Source organism: Trifolium pratense, linkage group LG2, assembly GCF_020283565.1.
Source record: "Trifolium pratense cultivar HEN17-A07 linkage group LG2, ARS_RC_1.1, whole genome shotgun sequence".
Classification (NCBI taxonomy): Eukaryota; Viridiplantae; Streptophyta; class Magnoliopsida; order Fabales; family Fabaceae; genus Trifolium; species Trifolium pratense.
This window is the reverse complement of record NC_060060.1, coordinates 4392809-4412320: the sequence shown is the minus strand read 5'-3', so window position 1 is coordinate 4412320 and position 19512 is coordinate 4392809. Positions and strand designations below refer to the sequence as shown.

Sequence of the window (19512 nt, the reverse complement as noted above, 5' to 3'; positions counted from 1 at the left end):
TTCTATTGGTGTTATTTAATTGTGACTTGTGAGGTTCTTATTGATAATTGATTACTTGGTTATGTTGGAGTGTTTACTCCTAATTTGATTAAGTTTAGTTTGTTTAAACTTAAGCCTTCTTTTTATCTAAAAAAAGAACTATGAGAACAAACTCCTATAGGAGGAACGTCACAAATAAATATCTGTGTTGTTGCGCAATCAAACACAGAATATTAATAAAATTAACTTTGGGCAGAAAAATACATTCTTGAAACACATTTTAGAATGAGATTGAAAGAGTTTCTGAACAGCACGTTAGAAGAACAATTATGACATAAATTTGACTAAAAAATTACTCCAAATTATAGGAATGAATCTAACAAGTAAAGTATTCCGTTATGATATTATTGATCAAATTAATCGATTATATAATAAAAATAATAATAAAAATATTTTTTTTAATAATAAGTACTGTACTAGAGAATGTAACAAACATCATAAATATTTTTTCTACGATAAAAAATCCTTATTATTTAAGTCCAGGAGTAAATACTTAGTCTTTCTCAAATTTTGACATAGTCCTTACTAAAAATAAAATTCAAATTCGTTTAATGATATTTTTATACGAAAGACAAATTAATTCCTAACTTATTAATTTGTCCCAAATATAAAAATATGAGAGGCTATTTTGAGTTTTATTTTTGTGAGACATTGAATTGTCGCGTCATAAATTTGTGATAGACTAAAAAAATCTTTATTCTAAGACTTTGTTTAGCAATAGCAAATTTTGAGCTCAAGTCTTAAAGCTTGCAAGCTCATTTTTCAAAAAATTAAAAATAAAAAAAAATCTATTTGGTAACATTTTTTTTTTCTTGAGCTTATAACTTATTTTTATTAGTATATAACTTCTTTTTTTTTTATATAATGGAGGCACTAAGTCTCGGAGAAAAATTACAAAGCAACTAGCCTGGATACAGTAGATTCGGCTACATCTAGTTCAAAAACATGACAAATTTGAGTCGGACAAGACGCATAAAAAATCATAGTATCACCTAAACCACACCCAATAGTCGCAAGAGCATCCACACACAAATTTGCCTCTCTGTACGTATGACGAATAGAAACCTCCCAATCCGATTGCAAAAGTCTCCAAATTTTTTTGCATAAGCTCCACCCTTCCGGAGACCCTCCTTTCTTCTTTACCAACATGTCCACTATCATCGTAGAATTCAAATAAAGCTCTACATGATGATATCCCAAGCTCCATGCATACCTTAATCCTTCCCCAGCACCCCAAAGTTGCGCCATCATAACACTACAAGTTTCCAATCCTTTAGCAAAACCACCACATCACTTTGAATTACTACCTTCAAACAAATGTTCTCACTCTCTCACTATCCTGTGTATAACTTATTTTGTTAATATAAAGTTTATGACTTATCATTTTTTTTTTCTTTCAATAATATAAAAATTAAATACTATTAATCAACCATATTTTTAACCATTTCTCGAACACTTCACTTATTCACGATTTTTTAACAACCAGACAAAAATAAAAATTAGCTTATCACCAATATCCACAATTTATTTACTTTTTGCCAAAAGACTAAATTTAATTATATTTGTATTAATTTCTTTTCTTTTTTTTTTGACAAATATTAATTTCTTTTTTTGAATTCCGTATTACTACTGCTAGTCTGCTACTATATTACTGGTTGACTAACCAAAGATTTACCAATAACGACTACCTACAGGCATCATCATTAGTCATTACAACACCATATCACTTCACTCCGCCAAACCCAAAACCCCCCAAATGCTTCCAACACCAAACCCATAAAAACGTAAACACTCCGATCACCACCATGTGGTCAACCACCACCACCACCACCACCGCACTCTTTCTCCTATCCCTAATCACCACCACCACCACAATCACCACCGCAACACCAATAATCGGTTTAGACTCACACCTAACAACTCAATCTCGAACGGATCCCTCCGCCACAACAGACACTTTCCCTTCTCTCCCAACCACAATAAAAAAATCTCTCTCAACTCTCCCTTCTCTCTCCCTCTCTCTCCCTCCAATCCCAATCTCTCTCACAATTCACCTCATCGGAGATTTCCCTTCCACCACTCCTTCTCACCTCTCTTCCTTTCTCTCTCCTCTCCCTTCCCCTTTCCATCTCATCACTCCTCTCTCTCCTTCTCTCTCTCATTCTCTCTCTCTCCACCACACTCTCCACCTCCACGTCACCACTTCTCATTCCTCATCCCTCTCCCAAACCATTTCCGAAACGTTAACAAATCTCTTCCAAACCACACCTACTCCAATCCGAACCTCACTCCTTGCCTTCCCTCATTCCTCAATCGACAAAATCATAAACCAACATTTCAATTCTATTAACTCCGAACCTCACTCCAATCCTCAAGGCTTTCATCTTTACTTAATTAATCTCCCCAAACCTAAAACCGATCCTATCACAAAAACGGTTAAACCCTACGCTTATACATACTCTTCCACCGCATCTGATAATTCCTCTCCAGGTTTCACTAACTGTCTTGGAACGTTCTGGACTTCGAAGAATCGATACTTTTGGATCGATTTATCGGCTGGTGGTGTCGATTATGGTCCGGCGATATCTGGTGATGGACTTATTCCGAAAGGAGAGTTTCATCCGTTTGCGACTCTGCATGGACGGCCGAAATCGAATCGAGCATTTGCAGCGGATCTTGCTTCGATTGTTTGGAGTGCTTATCAGGTTTTTCTTGCTCCTAGTTTGAGAATTCCTGTGTTTTTTGAGAATAAGCTTGTTGTTCAATTTATTCATGTTTATTCTGGTGAGGAGAAAGATAAGGATATGAAAGGATTGGATTGGAAATTGATTGAAGAAAATTTTAGAGATGAGAGTAATGGTAAGATTTTGTTAGGGGATCAGAGCTTGGAATTTAGGGTATATGATGTGAAGTATGATGAGTGTCCGATTTGTTCGTTTGCGGTTTCTAGGTCGATTAGTTCGTATACTTCGAGGTTTTTGTTTGATAATTATACTTTGATTGTGAGTGAGTATTTGGATTCTAAGAGGTTGCATCAGATTTTGTCTGATTCAGCTGATGAGATGAGGAAAATCGGTGGGATACCGGAGGAGGATTTTGGTAGGGTTGTTCCGGTGTATGTTTTTGATTTGGATTATGCTTCGTTGTTGATGTTGGATCGGTATCATCAGAGTGTTGCTTTTAAGGATATGGTGATTGCGGTTAGGACGAGGAATACGCAGACTGTCAGTGATTATAGCTGTAACGGACGTCACGTGTTTGTGCATACGAGGGAACTTGAGAGGCCTATTGTTGGATCGGTTCTGCAGAGTATGTGGGGGGTTTCGCCGACCCATTTGTCTTGGAGTCCTTTGCATAATAGTACTTTGGTGGATTATACTTGGAGTATGGGGCAGACTCCGTTTGGGCCGTTCTCGGCGTTGTCGTCGTTGTCTTTTGCGCAGAAGGATGCTGCTAGGAGGAATGTTCTGTTGACGTCGTTGAATTATAGTATTTCGAGTGCTGTGGATGTTCTGCAGTCCATAGAGACACACGGTGGGGACAGGAATTTGCTCAAGCCGAAGCAGCACGATGAGTTTGTTCAGAGATGGAATCTTTTCAAGTACAAGCTCAACAAGGCGGTGTCTGCATTGTCGCATCTGGATTATGAGATGGCTTTGTTTTACTTGAGGTCTTCTGATCATGATCTTTATGCCATTCACTCCATCGTGTATCATGCCTCTCAAGAAATTGAGGCCTCACTCGTGTGCTTCAAGGATCCTCCCTTTCCCTGGTTTTCGGTCTCAACTTCTGCTGGGGCCTTCATTGCTCTCTCTTATGTTTATGCAAAACGACATAAACTTTTCAGAAATAAAAGGAAGGTTTTTTGATGCTCTCACAACAGGACAGGCGTTTGTACGATTTTAAGAAAGCACAACATGTATGATTATACAAGAGGTATGCTGACAGGCTTATATTTAAATTGCTTGAATGATTCACTCCTGTTCAACATTCCGTTTTCCTACTTTGGTTGTTCTTTGTAATCAGTTTTTTTAGGGATTTTGCTTTACAGTTTCAGTATGATAACATAAGTTTATCATTTCTATGTGGCATGAGTATTATTAGCAGAACACCAGTAGATTGGAAATCCTATCTTTAAATCTGTAAACACATAAGAGAAATAGAAAAGAAAATGATTGACAATTAGATCTTAAAACAGTCAAAGACAGCTGGAATTCTGGTTTACCACCAGGTACAATGATAAGAAGCTTTTGTTATCAATGAAATATGAAACTGTTCCTGTAACATTGCACTAAATCCCTTTAATCAGAATTTAAGTCAAATTCTAAACAAATCCAAGCCAATGCACCCTCCTCCTAGATTGTCAACAACTTACTCGGATATATCTGATTGTAGTTGTCTAATAATTTCAAGGAAAGCAACTAACAGGGTATAAATTAAAACCTACACCGTTGCATGCGACTCGCTGTGCCTGCGCTACATTGAATGAACAGTATTGTGATACTGTTCCATAAGAATTAGCGCATTAAGCCTTACAATAGTATGACTAAAATATACAATACTTAAACTGACAAAACCCAATATTTAATGGCAATGCCGAGTGACCCAATTTGTCCTGCATCATTTGTCCTCCACTTAGAAAACTCATGCTCTAACTTTCATGTTGACCTTGAACTTTTTCAGTCCATATCTTAAAGAAAGAATTCCTAACTTGTTCTCCAAGTTTCAGAATATCAATAACTTTCCACTCTTGAGTCTTGACTGTATATGACAGATTCCATCAAATATCAATTGTGTGACGTTTGGCTGTGACTGATTAAAACTAGATCAATTACAGACTTTATGGTTTCTTGTTCCTTAATCCGAGTTCATGCTAGAGTAAGTTGGGAATCTTCATGCCATAGTGCCTCAAAACATTGTAATGACACCCGCGTTTGTTCCTCTGCACCACCACCACATATATGAGTCACTAGCTATTAGGATTTTTTATAATATTTTTAATGTAAGTGAGTGGGAGTTTTAGCGGCAATTTTTTGTGGGAGACATTGTAGGATTATAATTAAGTTTCCTTTATCCGCGTTCATGCTTGAATTGGTTGGGAATCTTCATGCCATAGTGTCTTAAAACATCATTCATCCCGAAGTTGCACAAACAGCATTTCAGCATTTACATAATAATTTATAATAAATGACCACCCTTTGACTGGCATCATCTATGCTTTCAATTTTCAAACATTTTAAGGTTCATTAATTTTGCATAAACTAAAAGGAAATGTATAGCAACTCTTATGCTTTAGGAAGGACAAACTTGGCTTGCAGCTTAGATATAACTATATCTGTGGTCTAGTGATCAATTATCTGATATTTGCACCTCCTAGCTTGGTGGTCAAAGTTAAATTCAAATTGAATGATACAGTTTTTTCTGCCAGTGCAGAATTCTTGAGTGGTCAAACTCAATGTTTCAGCATTTTCACGATGAAAGGCTTGCAGGCTTTTGTACCTAAATCTAGATGTAAAGTAGTTGGAAGATGTACTAGCCTACTAGGTTTATGTGCCAAAGGTGAAAACATGCAAACAGATTCTTACTCGTGAATTTCCATTTTTCTATGAATAATCTGTGTTGTATTGTATCTGTTGTATACCCTGACCTTGAAAATTACAAAAGCTGATCTTCATTTAATCTTTTTGGTTTTAATTAGTGGATATTGAACACTACTCAATCGTTTATATTAAATTTTGGGGTGATAATACATATTAATCCTCCCGTATTACCCTTCAAAACGGGAACAGGTGATGCAAACATTAGGTAATCAGAAAATTGTCAACCCCAAATTATCCCTACGAGTTTGCTCGTCATGCAACATGTCATTTAGCTTTATTGAGATCCCCATTGACCCAAAGTTGTCATTATAAAACTTGGGAAATCCTTGCCTCTGAGGGCTAGCTTTTGGGGTTCGGTTAGGCTTAAAGTCCAGAATCTAAGAGGCCCGTTTATTGTGATAGCAGTTGGTATTTTGATTTTTTAAACTGTGTTAATTTCACTTGCTAACAATGAGATAATAGACTCTTGAGATGAACAATTTTGTGCATTTTATTGAAAACAATGAAAACCAAACCACAACTAGAGATGCGGCCAAAGTAGTCCTTATAAAATTTGGGTATTCTTTACCTTTTAAGCTAGTTTTTGGGGTGGAGGTATCCTAAATCCGGACCTCCTATGTCTTAAGATATAGACACTACAGTAATGAATTTTGAATCAAAATAAAAACCTTACTGTGTTACTGATTGGTTGCAAATAAGTCATACATGATCAGTTAGCACTGAAACACGTGATAAAAGGATTTTATTTTGGATGAGCTGTGGGTGCCTTTTTGACGGACTAGATCTTGTTAACAATGGGTTGTGTGTATACATTCGTGGGCAATCAAGCTTATTATTTTAACTAAATGAATTTTTATTTTCAAGTATGAAACTGAAAGTTATTCAGATCTATGCATAGAAGTAATTCAATTTTACAAAGAGGAATTCACAATTATTGTTCTACATTTTTCCTTCAGTAATGGTGTTTTGAATTCTCTAGCACTTGTTCACCTCGGCTTCGAAGGCTGAAGCATCTCTCTAAAAATCTAGCCATTTCAAAATATTGAGTTCATGTCTCTTGCATTTCTAAGTTGTCTATCAGTAAGGGGATAACCCAGTTCCATCGTAGAAGATCCCATCCAACTCATCATTAACACCACTTGCCATCTGTGGTTGTTGATCCTTTGTGTCTTCCCCTTCAGTTTCATCTCTAGATATGTTCGAATTCTTTTCAACTAATTCTCTAAATATTGTAGACCGGAAAAGGATCCCAAGTGCAGTTGGAGAAGAAGACAACTTAGTGCTGGAGATGTTATTGTCAAAAACTTCAAACTTTTGAGGTGAATTGAGATAATTTGAATTGTAAGTACTGTTGTGGAGGGCCAAGGATTTCGACCCCTCTATCGGGGAATAGTTAGATCGGGATGCCACTGTCTGAGACTCTGGTACTTCCAGTTTTTCAAGTTTTGTTTCTGAGATATTTCCTGCTGATGATTTTAGCCATCTCATGTAAGTACTCAAGTCGAAGTTTGTTATCGCATGGCTCCCTCTGTACTCAATGGCTGCTATGTCATAAGCACGAGCAGCTTCTTCTTGGGTGCCTATGTTTGGGAAAGGTACATAGATTTGGTTAACTAGATGTTCTGAGAGGTTAATGAAATGTCAGAAGCATATCTTAAATCTATTTTGTCTATGTCTGCTTGATTTGTAGCCCTGTGATGGGCTATGGAGGTTCAACTTACTGTAGGTTCCGAGATAGAGATACTTGTTTCCAAAAACCCTTCCGATCCGTGCTTCCCATCTACCGTTGTGGTGGTGCCTGCAATATACCAATTATATGAATAATTATCTTCATCTAGAACAACTCAGAATACCTATATATTCAATCATAATATGTATCACCTTGCAACACCCCTATACTTTGATGCCCCTCTTGAAAAGCCACTGCTCTTTCTGTAAGATAGAAAAAAGTCACAAAAGAGAGGTTGTGATAATGCTCCTAAACCGATATTAGGGATGCTTATGTATTGTAAACATTACTATTAGGATTAAAGTTTTTAGAGTCTATGAAGCACATACACTAACACATGTCAAACACTGGACATGCCTTCAATCGAAAGTGTCAGTGTTACATGGTTCAGAGGTACTTCCCTTGACCTGGAGGGGAAGTCGCTGCACCATTGGGAACAATTACTCTTACCTTCTTAAAGTGGCTAAGTACTCCTCTTTTGTCATAGTTTGCATTATCTCTACTTGTTCCTCATACTCTGAGACCTATTAGAATTATAAGGAGTATATTGGATGAATAATCTGCTTTTAAGCATTAAGTAAAAGATGTGTGTGCTATTATTTTTAGGTACCAAATATCATACAGGAAAATTGGTGACAGTTAATGTTCCCCAGTACTTCAGTGCAGCTAAATCATATGCTCTGGCTGCCGATATTTCGTCATCGTAAGCCCCTGTGATATTTGAAAAATAGTTTGTCTTTGTGAAGTAATTAACACTAATAAAAGTAAAATAGTGGCCTTATACAGTTATAGTAAAGATACTTACCAAGATAAACTGTTGGTCCCAATAGCCAATTCCAATCAACATTCCAAAGGCAAAGTTGGAACATGAAAACACACTTCTATGTTAGAATAGATAAACAAATTCTTTCCATGAAAAGAAAGGATTAACCAATGAATAAGAAAAAGTAAGGTACAAAGCATTCTTGGAGAAGCGGCGTTGTCAAATAGCAGATATAGCAATGCTACAGTGTAGCAAAATTTGAACAAATCATTGTTTTATGATACGCTATTTAATACAAAATGTTTTCAAATAGTGATTATAGCGGTGCTTTAGCTCAGTAGCAAGCATAGTTTTAATAAATTGCTAATTTTTGCAATTCACAACACTAAGGAGGATTAACTCCTACCTTGCTTCCCTTTCTTCTTTTGGGTCATGTTCCAAGAGAGTTTGTCCCATAAGTGAGCTTCATATCGACCTGTCCATCGATGTCTGTTTAAATTCAACTTTGGATTAGCAAATGAAAAAGAACCGAAGTTAATACTTGCGACATCTATATGAAACAATAGAACAAGATAGTTCATTCATTACGACCTGCTGACACCACGAAATCTTGAACTTCTCTTTGTGGTGGTGGTAGTAGAATTTTGACAAACTTGTTGGTTCTGACCTTGGTTATCCTCAGATGTAAGTGCAGCCACTGTTGGCTCTCTTCGTCGTCTCTTTCCAATTACTTGAAAATCATCGTCAGCCATGGAAATAAATTTTCTTCTCTTGTTTTCTTCAGTCTTTATTATCATTTCCATTTCTCTAATGACCTTTGTCTACCTCTAGGTAAACTTATTTCCTTGTTATTTTCCCTTGACTTTCTGCTTTGTGTATGTATGTATTCTTCTTAAGCATGCATAGTTGTTTTGGACTTGTTATGTTTTTGTTTTTTTATTACATTGAGGATTGAAGTTAAAAACAAGGGGACGATGATTACAGGGAAGTTCAAGGACAAATTCATGTTGTTCTGTCCTGTCTGCTACCCAAAGTCCAAGTGTTTTTAATTTATTTCATATTGGTGCCTTATGATTTAAGTAATCTGCCTTTTTCAAAAATATATAATGACTTAAGACAACCTCGTGACTCTAATAATTTTTATTGTTTTTAAAAAAAGAATTTAATTGATATATATTGTCACTATATAAAAAAAATTACATAATCATCCAATCATTTGATGAATGTGTAAAACATTTCTCTATCCGATAGTGTAAACCGATTCAACTTGTTAGAAAAATACTAAAATCTATAAATTTAAAGAGCTGTTGTAATATATACAACGGCTTGTTTATCAGCAATTTCATTAAATCAATATACAATATCTATTTGTGGTTTTAAGAATTTAGTTTAGTATTTTTCTCTTTTGAAATGAAATGTGTATTTTTTATTTCAATGAGTATAAATATAATCCCACACAATGATCTGAGTTACATTATATATGATACATGAATTTATCTTTACCTCATTTTTTATTATCTACACTTTTAAAAATACAACAAATAAATAATACCAACATCAATATTTTTGATGTCCAAACAAATTTTATTTTTCACTAATGGAGTATATACTTGAGGAGAATAATAAGCTCTGAAATTGATGTTTAAAGTTAATTTAATTTAAGCCGAACAAAGTGTTACTACAAGCCAAAGCATGTCCGACTCGCCGCAAACAATATTAGAGCAAACATTGACCTTTGCATTTTGTCCTCAAGAGTGTGTCGTATCTTAAAAGACCATTACATAATAATTTTACTTTTAATTGACTCATTTACATTAATGTAATAAAAGTATAAAATACTTAATAAAATAGTTTTTTTTTGACAAACTTGATAAAATAGTTTAGATAAAGATTTATTGACAAGTTTCCGTTGTTTTGGCTGTGAGAATACTTATGTGAAAATCGGGGTTCGACTTTTAATCATCACATTTTCTTCTTCCCGTATATGTTTATTTGAGTATGCGTTCGCCACTAGATCAACAACAGAAAATTAAGACGTATGAACAAATAAATTTTCATTCGTTTTATTAAATGTTACATTTTATTGCTTCAAACAAATTAAGAAGAAAGTATAGTATATGACAATTTTATTACATTAATGACAATCTTTTTAGTATATTGACAAAGAAAAATAATGACAATTTTACCGAATTAATCTTATCAAATATTGATGTATAGAGAATACAATTAAGAAATAATAATTATTATTACATTGAAAATTGATAATAAAACTCATTTAGAAGTAAGGAACAATTTTTTAAAAGAAATTTAATAACTAACAACTAAAAAGAAATATGAAGGATAGTATATGCTATTGTGATCATAGTTTCTTGGATTTATCGTTGCTGAAGATAATCTTGCAGGCAGAAGTATATTTCTTCTCCATAGGTTTCTCAAATGGATGGGGAAAATTTCTCATCGCACTACCCATTTTCTCACCACACCCCTGGAAATTCCATTTTTGCCCTTGGTTAAAAAATTCGGAACGCGTTTTCCGAATTTTTTTAGTTCAAATTTCGAAAAAATTCGGAAAATACATTCCGAAGTTGTTTTTGAAGGCAAAAAAAATTCGGAAAACGCGTTCCGAATTTTTTGACCAAGGGCAAAAATGGAATTTCCAGGGGTGTGGTGAGAAAGTGGGTGGGTGGGATGAGAAATTTTCATGGATGGGGTTCCCCACTTTATCATAATACTCATACACATAAATCTTGTTCATTTATTACTAAACACCTAGTAACTTATCATCTCTTTTTCATATGAAAATAATCTCAATTGTATGATCTTGTTGATACAAAGAGTTTTTTTTATAGATGAAATGACAAAGTTATTGAAAACTCACACACATAAAGTCGAGTGACCGGGGTTTGGGGTTCAAACCTCGGTTATGACGTCCGACACTAACAATTTCGGCATTTTTGTCAGTTGAGCTAAGATTTGTGCACAATACGAAGAGTTTATTCTAGAGATTTGAATTGGATGCAGTAACCACGTCATGCAGTTATTCGTGTTAACCGTTCGATATAAAATTAGTGTTAAACATACTCCCTCCGTCCCAAATTATAAGGGAAAAAAACCATTTTTTTTGTCCCGAATTATGAGAAAAAAAATCATTTTCAAGAATATTTTTTCCTTATTTTCATAAAATTAAATGCAAATTACATTTAATTTCTTCTCTCTCTCATTTTTTCAATAAACAACAACCAATACAAATTGTTTTTACATCTTCCTATGCAACTTATTCTTAATAAGTGTGATTTTTTATTAAGAATACTTCAAATTTTTATATTTTACTTTTTCTTAATAAGTGTGATTTTTTATTTTCCCTTTTAATTTGTGACGGAGTGAGTATATTATAGTAGAGAATCTTCATCTATTATTCTAGAGAGGGGGGATAGAAATTGGAACTATTGAAATAGGCTTCTTTTTTTTTCTTCTATAAATTTATCGGTAGAAATAAAATGACATAAAATTAAATGAAATGCAACTCTGTATAATCAAAATGAAGTCACTAATTCCAAATTCAATTAAGGAATAAAATAAATTCTACACAAAATGTACGGTAAAATGGTAAGAACTTGACTTTACAACTTTAAGACAGTGTTTTTAAATCTCATTCAGAACAGTTGTAAAATAATTATTTGTAAAATAGTCATTAGTGTTATCACTATTAATAATTTTCTCTTCTCCAACTTTTTTTAAAAAATTAACTAATAAAATAGATATGATCAATTATTTTTCATACAAAAAAACATCATTATTAGTCATAAAATCCACTAATAATATTTTTTAAATAAACATTTTTTTTCTTCCTAGCACACCTACATCCAAATTTTTTAAAACAAGGAGTGATCCGTGCCCTTAAGGAAAATAGTTAAATAACTACCCTAGCTACCTTCGTTTTTTATTTTATAAACAACCATAAGTGCCTTTGTTGTAATAATATATAATTGGGAGTAAATCTCTACAATTCCAATATCTTTTGGGATGTACACATTCCAAAAGAACATAAACTTTTTTATTTACTTTTTGGTCAAGTAGTCTAGAGCTAAAAATTCATCCATTGAGATGAATAAGAGAAAAATTTCAAGTCCGAGCCTTGGCCCTGCATATGTAATGTGATGTCGCTACCTATGCTCTCGTGGACAAAAGAACATAAATTTTACATTGACAAAATATGTCATTCAAAAATACACTTCTAAATATATATTTTTTAGAAATGTAGGAAGTGGTGAAAGTTGCTCTCTATATAATTTAGGATAAACATAAATACAAGAATGCCATATAAAACAAAGTGAAAGAAATATATTGAACTATATACCAATTTGGGAGCCACCAAGATTATTCACATATCAGTCATCATCACTATTATCATCAGACTGAGAATCCCAAAATTTTGAAGTTGGTGGCTCATTTTCTAGTTTGGTAACAGGACTTGTAGCGTTGTTGAAGTCCCTATAGATTAAATGACCCGAACGATCACAATAACCAGCAGTGATGATTCTACACCCATCTACTGCCATAGCATCGCAACCAGATAAACAGCAAAGCAATGAATTTGTTTGTTCACCAGTCCCAACTTCCCATACATTTACATAAGCATCATCAGGACCACCAGTAACTATTTTGTATGAATCCATGTGCACGTTAGTTACTGGCCCAGAATGTCCGTCTAACTCGGCTATCGGTTTTGGCTTTAACAATTCTTGATTTCTCCTAATATCCCAAAGCATTGCTCTGCAGCATTATAGATTTGGCAAGTTATCATCCACTAAATGCATATAAACAACATATAATAACTTTGCTCAAAAAGATTTCAAAAGAAACTAAACTAAACATAACACAACACTTAAGAATGAAGACGTATCTGGTGTCTGACACCGATACAACACTGAAACATGTTACAATCAATCCCTTCTATTTTCTTAAATTATTACAATGTCGTGTCCGGTGACCTTGTTTGTGTTAGTGATTGATAGTTTCATTAAGATTAAGCCATTTTCTTAACACATTAAAAACAACTAATACACCAAGAGCAATTCACTAATTTATATGGGTAGCTTGACATCAATAACAAAGTTTCTTGCCATACAGTCATACCTGCCATCGCCGCCTGTGCATAATAAAGATTTTGAAGGGGCAATGCCGAATGAATACAACTTCGGTTGATGGACAGCTGCTGTGATAACTCTTTGCATTGTCCTTAAATCAACTGCAGTGACAGTGGAATCAGATGCCACATACAACAATGATTCATGGCATTTCATGTTTATAGGTGTGCCAGGAACAGAAGTCGTTCCCACACAACATGACGAGCGAACAGATGATGATGTAGTCGTATCCCAAACCCTCACCTATAATAGTAGAATGAAAGGCTTCAATATAGGGCTTAACAGAAACATTGAAGTGGAAGAAATGTGTATGTATCGTCCATGTCAAGATTTTGAAGCCACAAATTATGTCCTACTAATCAGATAGTATGTGAATAATACACAACAGATATTAATGTTCAACCCGTCTGCATATTAATTAGCATCTAAATATAAAACACCCTAGAGCTAGGTTAGCTTCAGCTCAACTATGAAAACTATTGAAGTTATTTAAGAAAACTTTCAAAGACCTTTTTTAGTTTGGAAAGAGATGCCATTTACAGATAATTTGACCATTAATTAATTCTGATACATACTCAACAATTTATCAAACAATCAAAGCATCGATAAAGAATAAATGAAAGTTCATAAATCAAGTAAACTAACACGACAACATAAAAGACAGGAATACAGGAGAGAACCTTAGAATCTCTTGAGATCGTCACCAAAAGTGATGTTTTGTGCCTGAAAAATGAGAACAGGAAGGATCTATCATCATAGTTGAAGGAGATGACTGCAGACTATAACTACTTCAAATGCAACGAGTAATAGTATTAGTGAGTAAACATTGGAAAATCTTTTATAGAACTTGTTACAATTAAAAACATAATTAGTGTAAGCAAATTGCTTTTTGTTTTCTTTGTAGTGCTGATAAGCGGTACTAATGGACAAATAATAATATTCAACACATAAATTAAAGATTCTATAAAAAAAACCACAATGTTTTTTAAAAATGAACTCGTTTAGTTTAAAAAACAGGTAACATCCAGTCAAATATATCTCTACACAAAAAATGATGACAAGCTCAAATCAGTAAGAGTGAAATGAAATACAATAAACTCCACTTAAAAATTCAGGATGAGATCATTCTTGTGAAATTCTTGAATTGACTCGACTTAGAATTTTAGTCTTAGGACGCATAAACATGTTGCCATTTACAACAAGTTCTTTTCCCACTATGTGAGATTCAAACTATATATCCATGTTGTAAAGATTGGCAAAGTTTTGTGCTGGCTGTTAACAAATGTGCTACGGTCTGTTAAACAAAGATTCATAAATTAGATTTAACACGCTGAAAAGTTTAATCAATTGAATCTCTGAAACCAGCTAATTTGCTAGGCAGGACATACAAGTGAAAATTATACGAAACATTAGTATTCAATTTTCACCAATCATGCATCCTTTATTATAATGTATTAATAAGGCAGGATATAAATCAATAGAAACTTAATGGAAATAATTTTTATATGATGGACATATGGCCATTGCTTCCAAATAAGGACAATATACTAACTCTTGTCTCGAATATAAGAAACAAAAAATCTAATTTTGATGATCAGAATTACAAGGAAAGCATAATTAATTTTATCCTATTTATTGAAAGCATTCTTAAAATACCCTTCAATTAATTTAGAATTTAAGATTTCCAAAAAAATTTATTCCCATCAAACAAATCCAATGAAGGGTGGTTTGGACAATGCAATTATATTGTTCATTATAATCAAAACAAAAGTTAACTAATTTTCTTAAACAGTGTGAGGTAGCTTTTTTGCTTATAACAAGCCAGGTGACATCCAAACAGAAAAGAATATTGCAATTTGTTTGCCCAAATGCTGCCCATCATTTCACTATCCTAACAAAACATTGGTGAAGGCAAGTAACAGTGAAAGACGAACTCATACCCGGAAACTGATATCAAATTTACAGGTTTTTCATGTCCATGGAGTGTAGCCTTCAGAGCACGCTGCCCTCTTTTTCCACTTGAACTAAGGGACCATAGTCGAACAGTACCGTCTTCTCCTCCACTTGCTAAGACTTTGCTGCCATCGTCTCCCAATAATTCATTTGATAGTGATAACACTGGACCATTGTGACCTCTCAAGCATCGCAGAGAAGAAGCCTACAAGACAAGGTGAAGAAATGCTAAACATAAGATAAGATACACGGCATAAACAATATCTTGCACAAGCATAAGTGAATGAACACAAATTGTAAAAAGGCTTTTTCTTTTCTGCTTTAGTTTTGTTTGTTTGGTAGAATCTTGAGCACACTTGAAATGCAACACAAGCAATAGAAAATAAAAGTATAACATAAAACAATTTCATGCTTTATTTTTTATTTATTTTAAATCATATGAAGAAAGGATATTAACATTGCTACATATCCCATCATACTCTTTTTTTTTTTCTTTTCTACCATCATACTCTTCTCAATCAAGCATTAACATGTGAAAATTATAGCACTTTCTTCACTCTCTATTTTCCTACTTAGAAAACAATAAACAAGCTGGTTAACAACATGATAAGGAATTTGTACACAAACACGAGGGTTTCATACAATTTTGTTTAAACTAAGTATTACCTTCCCCCACAAACGAATGGAGTGATCGCAGCTTGAGGTAACCACAAGATTTTGCTCCCCCAGGGAAAACAACCTGCAGTTTGATTATTTTATAACAGAACATCAAGCCAACATTCCCGAATTTCATGAAATTATAGTTTATGGTGAAAAAGATATTAGACTTATGAAACTCAAGAACTGCAAAAAAAGTTCAGGAATGTTGGTAGTAATAGTACTGCTGCTACTACTACTAGACAAAAAGTAGACCAGGAGCAAGGTCTCATACTAGTGTTGTCAAATCGCGGCTACAGGGTAACAGAATTTGAACAAACCGCTATTGTTCCACAATACGCAATTTAGTAAAGCGTTGTCAAATAGCAGTGCTATAGTGCTGTAGCGTAGCAGAATTTGAACAAACCTCTATTTTCTGCAATCCGCAATTGACAACACTGCCTCATACTACTAATATTCAGTTCCAACTTTACAAAATAAATATAATTCATAGTCATTTAGCCAGAAAATATATTTCTTTTGGGTATTGAAAAAATAATGAATTTTAGTTTATACAAATTTACAACTGCATGGGAAACCATTTCCCTGACAAAGGCTTCAAGTATCACCCAACAACCTATATCTTTGATGGAAAATTTTCACGAATCAAAACAATTGAGATACTTACTACCACGAGCTCTACATGTATACCAACGTTTTGATTATCTAATAAGAATTCATAACCAGAAAGCTTGGCATCGTGTATAGTGAAAATTCAGGGATCTGTCTAATTGGTTCCCAGTCATTAATTTCAGGGTGTTATGGGCTGTTTTCTCCATTGGCACGTTGATAAATAATTATAATTTATCCATAGGAAGAAAGTAACTAAGTTTGGTTTCTGCAAGTGTGTTAACAGTTGTTAAAATCAGAAAGTCAGATTAAAAATCAATGAATGAACATCGGGAGCATGATATGCCTGTTCAGATTATTTTATGAATAAATACAGCCAAAGCAAATTATTTAGCAATTAATGCACCATCAGTAAAAAAAAATAATGCATCACAAGTTTACCTCATACAAGTGATTCTCGCTTTGTGAATCGTATGGACAAACCCTTCTGCTCCCTTTTGATGATCATCAAAATTCATCATTCCTGCAACTGATCCCTGGTCAACACTCAGCAAAGTGAATGCAAAGAAGCAAATGACAAACACTTATATAAGTGTTTAGATACACATAGAAAAATAACTTGTAACATGTTCACAAGGTATTTTCAGAATAAACTGACCATAAACACTTATTATATGAATAAGCACCTAATTAAGATGCTTAGAATAATTTATTGAAACGACACTTAGTAAACTATGAGTTTAATATCTATACACAAACAGTGTAAAAAATGTTACAAGTGCGTTCAATAATATCTCGTATAGTGCCATGTCTTATTCCTAAAGTACCAGCACAAATACCTAGAATTAGATTCTCTGTAAAACATTTTCACACCATCAATGCATACTAAATAAAGTTCCATTAGAATATCCGTATTCTGTTTAAGCATACTCTTCTCTTTCTACTTCATTTCTACATTTCCTGTCATTTTACTCGGTCTCTATTAGTGAGACACTTCTACTAGCATATACACCAGAGGATAAAAGTTCCATTAGAATTCAATAAAAAATTACTCATTCAGTTACTAATAGAATTAGACTCGTTAACCCTCCATATTCTCATAACCATACCATTAATTTTCAAAACAGTTAATAACAGACACTGTATATCCTCTAAGGACATGTTTGGATTGACTTATTTGAGTTTATCTACTAACATAAGCACTTGCAAGATTTTTTGGGAGAGCTTATGGAAACAACATATAACATGTCCATAAGTTGTTTTCAACTTACTTCCATAAGATCTTCAAGATAGCTTATGAAAATAGCTTATAGTTTATATGAAAACAGTTTGACTTTATTTTATATTTTGTTGTAAAAATAGTTTATACATATAAGAGCTTAATTAAGTTGTTTCTCCAAACACTATAACAAAAGATAAAATGAAGTCAAATTGTTTTCATATAAGTTGTAAGCTATCCTAGATAGCTTACCTAAATAAGCTGAAAATAACTTATAGAATATGTTCTTTCGATAAGCTCTCCCATATAGGTCTTGTTTGAATAAATAACTTAATTTGCAGCTTACAGCTTTAGCGCTTGTGTAAGTTATTTCTATAAAAAAAGATAAACAATGGCAAATTGTTTTCATATAAGCTATAAACTATTTTCATAAGCTGGAGAGCTTATGGAAATAACCTGAAACAGCTTATGAGCATATCATAAGCTATTTTCATAACTTCCATTCAGTCTCACAAGTGTTTATGTCATTAAATAAGCTCAAATAAGCCAATTCAAACAGGAGTCTCACAAGTGCTTATAACGGTAAATAAACTCAAATAAGTCAATTCCAACATGCCCTAAATCGTGCATACAAATTTCACCAAACAATACAAATTTAATCTGCGATCTATCTACTATCAGCTAGCTTATACAATATAGCTTATCCTATCCTATATAAATATTCTTAGTAAGCATTATACGAGGTAAAACGAACCTGAGCAAAGAAAACATTGTTTCGGTGAAGAATCAAATGATCATAAGGTTTAGGAGCATTTGCTTGAAAATTATTGATTACAAAAGGATCACTGAATTTGAACTGTTGCAAATCATTGTGTCTAGAAATGTACACTTCCCTTGCCGCCGCGGTTCTACTGCCACCAGCTAATTCTCTATGCCAACGATCTCTGCAACAACAACAACAGTATCAGCATTGTTAATTAGGTGATTAATTGGTTAATCACTTAATTGATTCAATTTAATTATTTTGAAAATTCGTTGATTAATTCAAAATTGGAAGATGAAGAGATTCGATTGCTACTTGAACAAGTGATGCCAAACGGAATCGGAATAAGCGAGGCGTTTGAGAGCAGTGGAGCTCATTGCCAGATTGCATACGTCGCGGAGAGTTAAGTTTGTGGCGCAGTGACCTATTGAATCTTCGTTTAGATCGGTTATTGTTGTTGCCGGTGACGGCGGTGATGACGGTGGTGGTGGTGGTGAAGCGGCCATTAAACCCTAAAAATGTAAGATTTTGGGAAGATGATTGATTGAAAAAAGGTAAATTGAAGTGAGTTGGGATTATTTTGAAGTATTTTTATTTTTTTTCATACGGTTTAATCTAGTTGGGAGTCAATTCTGCCATCAAGTGTTACAGCCCCCTCCCGATCGCAGTGCGGGAATCGAACCGCGGTCCTCCCAAGTTCAGCGTCAATCACCACTGAACCAACTAACGATCGGTAATTTTTTGTTTTTTAATTTAATAAATTTTAAATTGAGAAATAAGATTTTTATTTTTACACGAGAAATAAGTTAATTAAAAAACAAAAAACACTAAATTTAGTCGAGTAGCGAGGGGGTGTAGATAATATTTTTTTATAAATAATGTTAGTTTTTTTTTTTCTTTTGCCAAGATTTGAATCATCAATCTTATGCTTCTTAATCCTTAGCTTAATCAGATAATATGTTCTAGGTGGTTTTGAACATGAGTTATAAACTCATCAACAAAAAAAGTTAAGTTAAAAAAGGGAGTTTTTTTT

General features: G+C 33.7%; 3 protein-coding genes across 4 annotated transcripts; 1 reads left to right on the top strand and 2 right to left on the bottom strand.

Annotated features, from left to right (window-relative positions):
• The first annotated feature begins 1695 nt into the window (after positions 1-1695).
• LOC123908156 lies at positions 1696-5720 on the top strand. Of its 2 annotated transcripts, none has more exons than XM_045958697.1 (2): positions 1696-3975; positions 5468-5720. In XM_045958697.1, exon 1 carries the CDS (start codon positions 1845-1847, stop codon positions 3906-3908), a length of 2064 nt encoding a protein of 687 aa, XP_045814653.1. In that variant the 5' UTR covers positions 1696-1844; the 3' UTR covers positions 3909-3975; positions 5468-5720. The 2 variants fall into 2 exon arrangements, with proteins under 2 accessions (XP_045814653.1, XP_045814652.1); XM_045958696.1 differs by having other exon boundaries at positions 1713-3975; positions 5473-5720.
• Positions 5721-6442: 722 nt separating this feature from the next.
• Positions 6443-9178, bottom strand: LOC123908155 (AP2-like ethylene-responsive transcription factor At1g79700). The gene is made up of 8 exons (XM_045958695.1): positions 8723-9178; positions 8538-8620; positions 8174-8182; positions 7991-8079; positions 7819-7892; positions 7521-7571; positions 7361-7437; positions 6443-7219 (listed from the first exon to the last, which is right to left on the bottom strand). Exons 1-8 carry the CDS (start codon positions 8932-8934, stop codon positions 6717-6719), a joined length of 1098 nt encoding a protein of 365 aa, XP_045814651.1. The 5' UTR covers positions 8935-9178; the 3' UTR covers positions 6443-6716.
• Positions 9179-12309: 3131 nt separating this feature from the next.
• Positions 12310-19042, bottom strand: LOC123909943 (mitochondrial division protein 1-like). The gene is made up of 8 exons (XM_045960890.1): positions 18795-19042; positions 18471-18660; positions 16939-17033; positions 15898-15970; positions 15219-15436; positions 13959-14001; positions 13268-13521; positions 12310-12904 (listed from the first exon to the last, which is right to left on the bottom strand). The coding sequence occupies exons 1-8, from the start codon at positions 18983-18985 to the stop codon at positions 12520-12522; spliced, it is 1449 nt and encodes a 482-aa protein (XP_045816846.1). The 5' UTR covers positions 18986-19042; the 3' UTR covers positions 12310-12519.
• Between the last annotated feature and the right edge of the window lie 470 nt (positions 19043-19512).

Coding starts and splice junctions, on each gene's coding strand:
- LOC123908156 (XM_045958697.1), top strand. CDS start 1,845: ATGTGGTCAACCACCACCACCACCACCACCGCACTCTTTCTCCTATCC.
- LOC123908155 (XM_045958695.1), bottom strand. CDS start 8,934: ATGGAAATGATAATAAAGACTGAAGAAAACAAGAGAAGAAAATTTATT. Junction 7,438..7,520: donor AAGTATAGGGGTGTTGCAAG/GTGATACATATT, acceptor GGTATATTGCAG/GCACCACCACAACGGTAGAT. Junction 7,220..7,360: donor TCTCTATCTCGGAACCTACA/GTAAGTTGAACC, acceptor TCCCAAACATAG/GCACCCAAGAAGAAGCTGCT.
- LOC123909943 (XM_045960890.1), bottom strand. CDS start 18,985: ATGGCCGCTTCACCACCACCACCACCGTCATCACCGCCGTCACCGGCA. Junction 15,437..15,897: donor CCATTCGTTTGTGGGGGAAG/GTAATACTTAGT, acceptor CTTGTCTTGTAG/GCTTCTTCTCTGCGATGCTT. Junction 14,002..15,218: donor AATTTGATATCAGTTTCCGG/GTATGAGTTCGT, acceptor CTCATTTTTCAG/GCACAAAACATCACTTTTGG.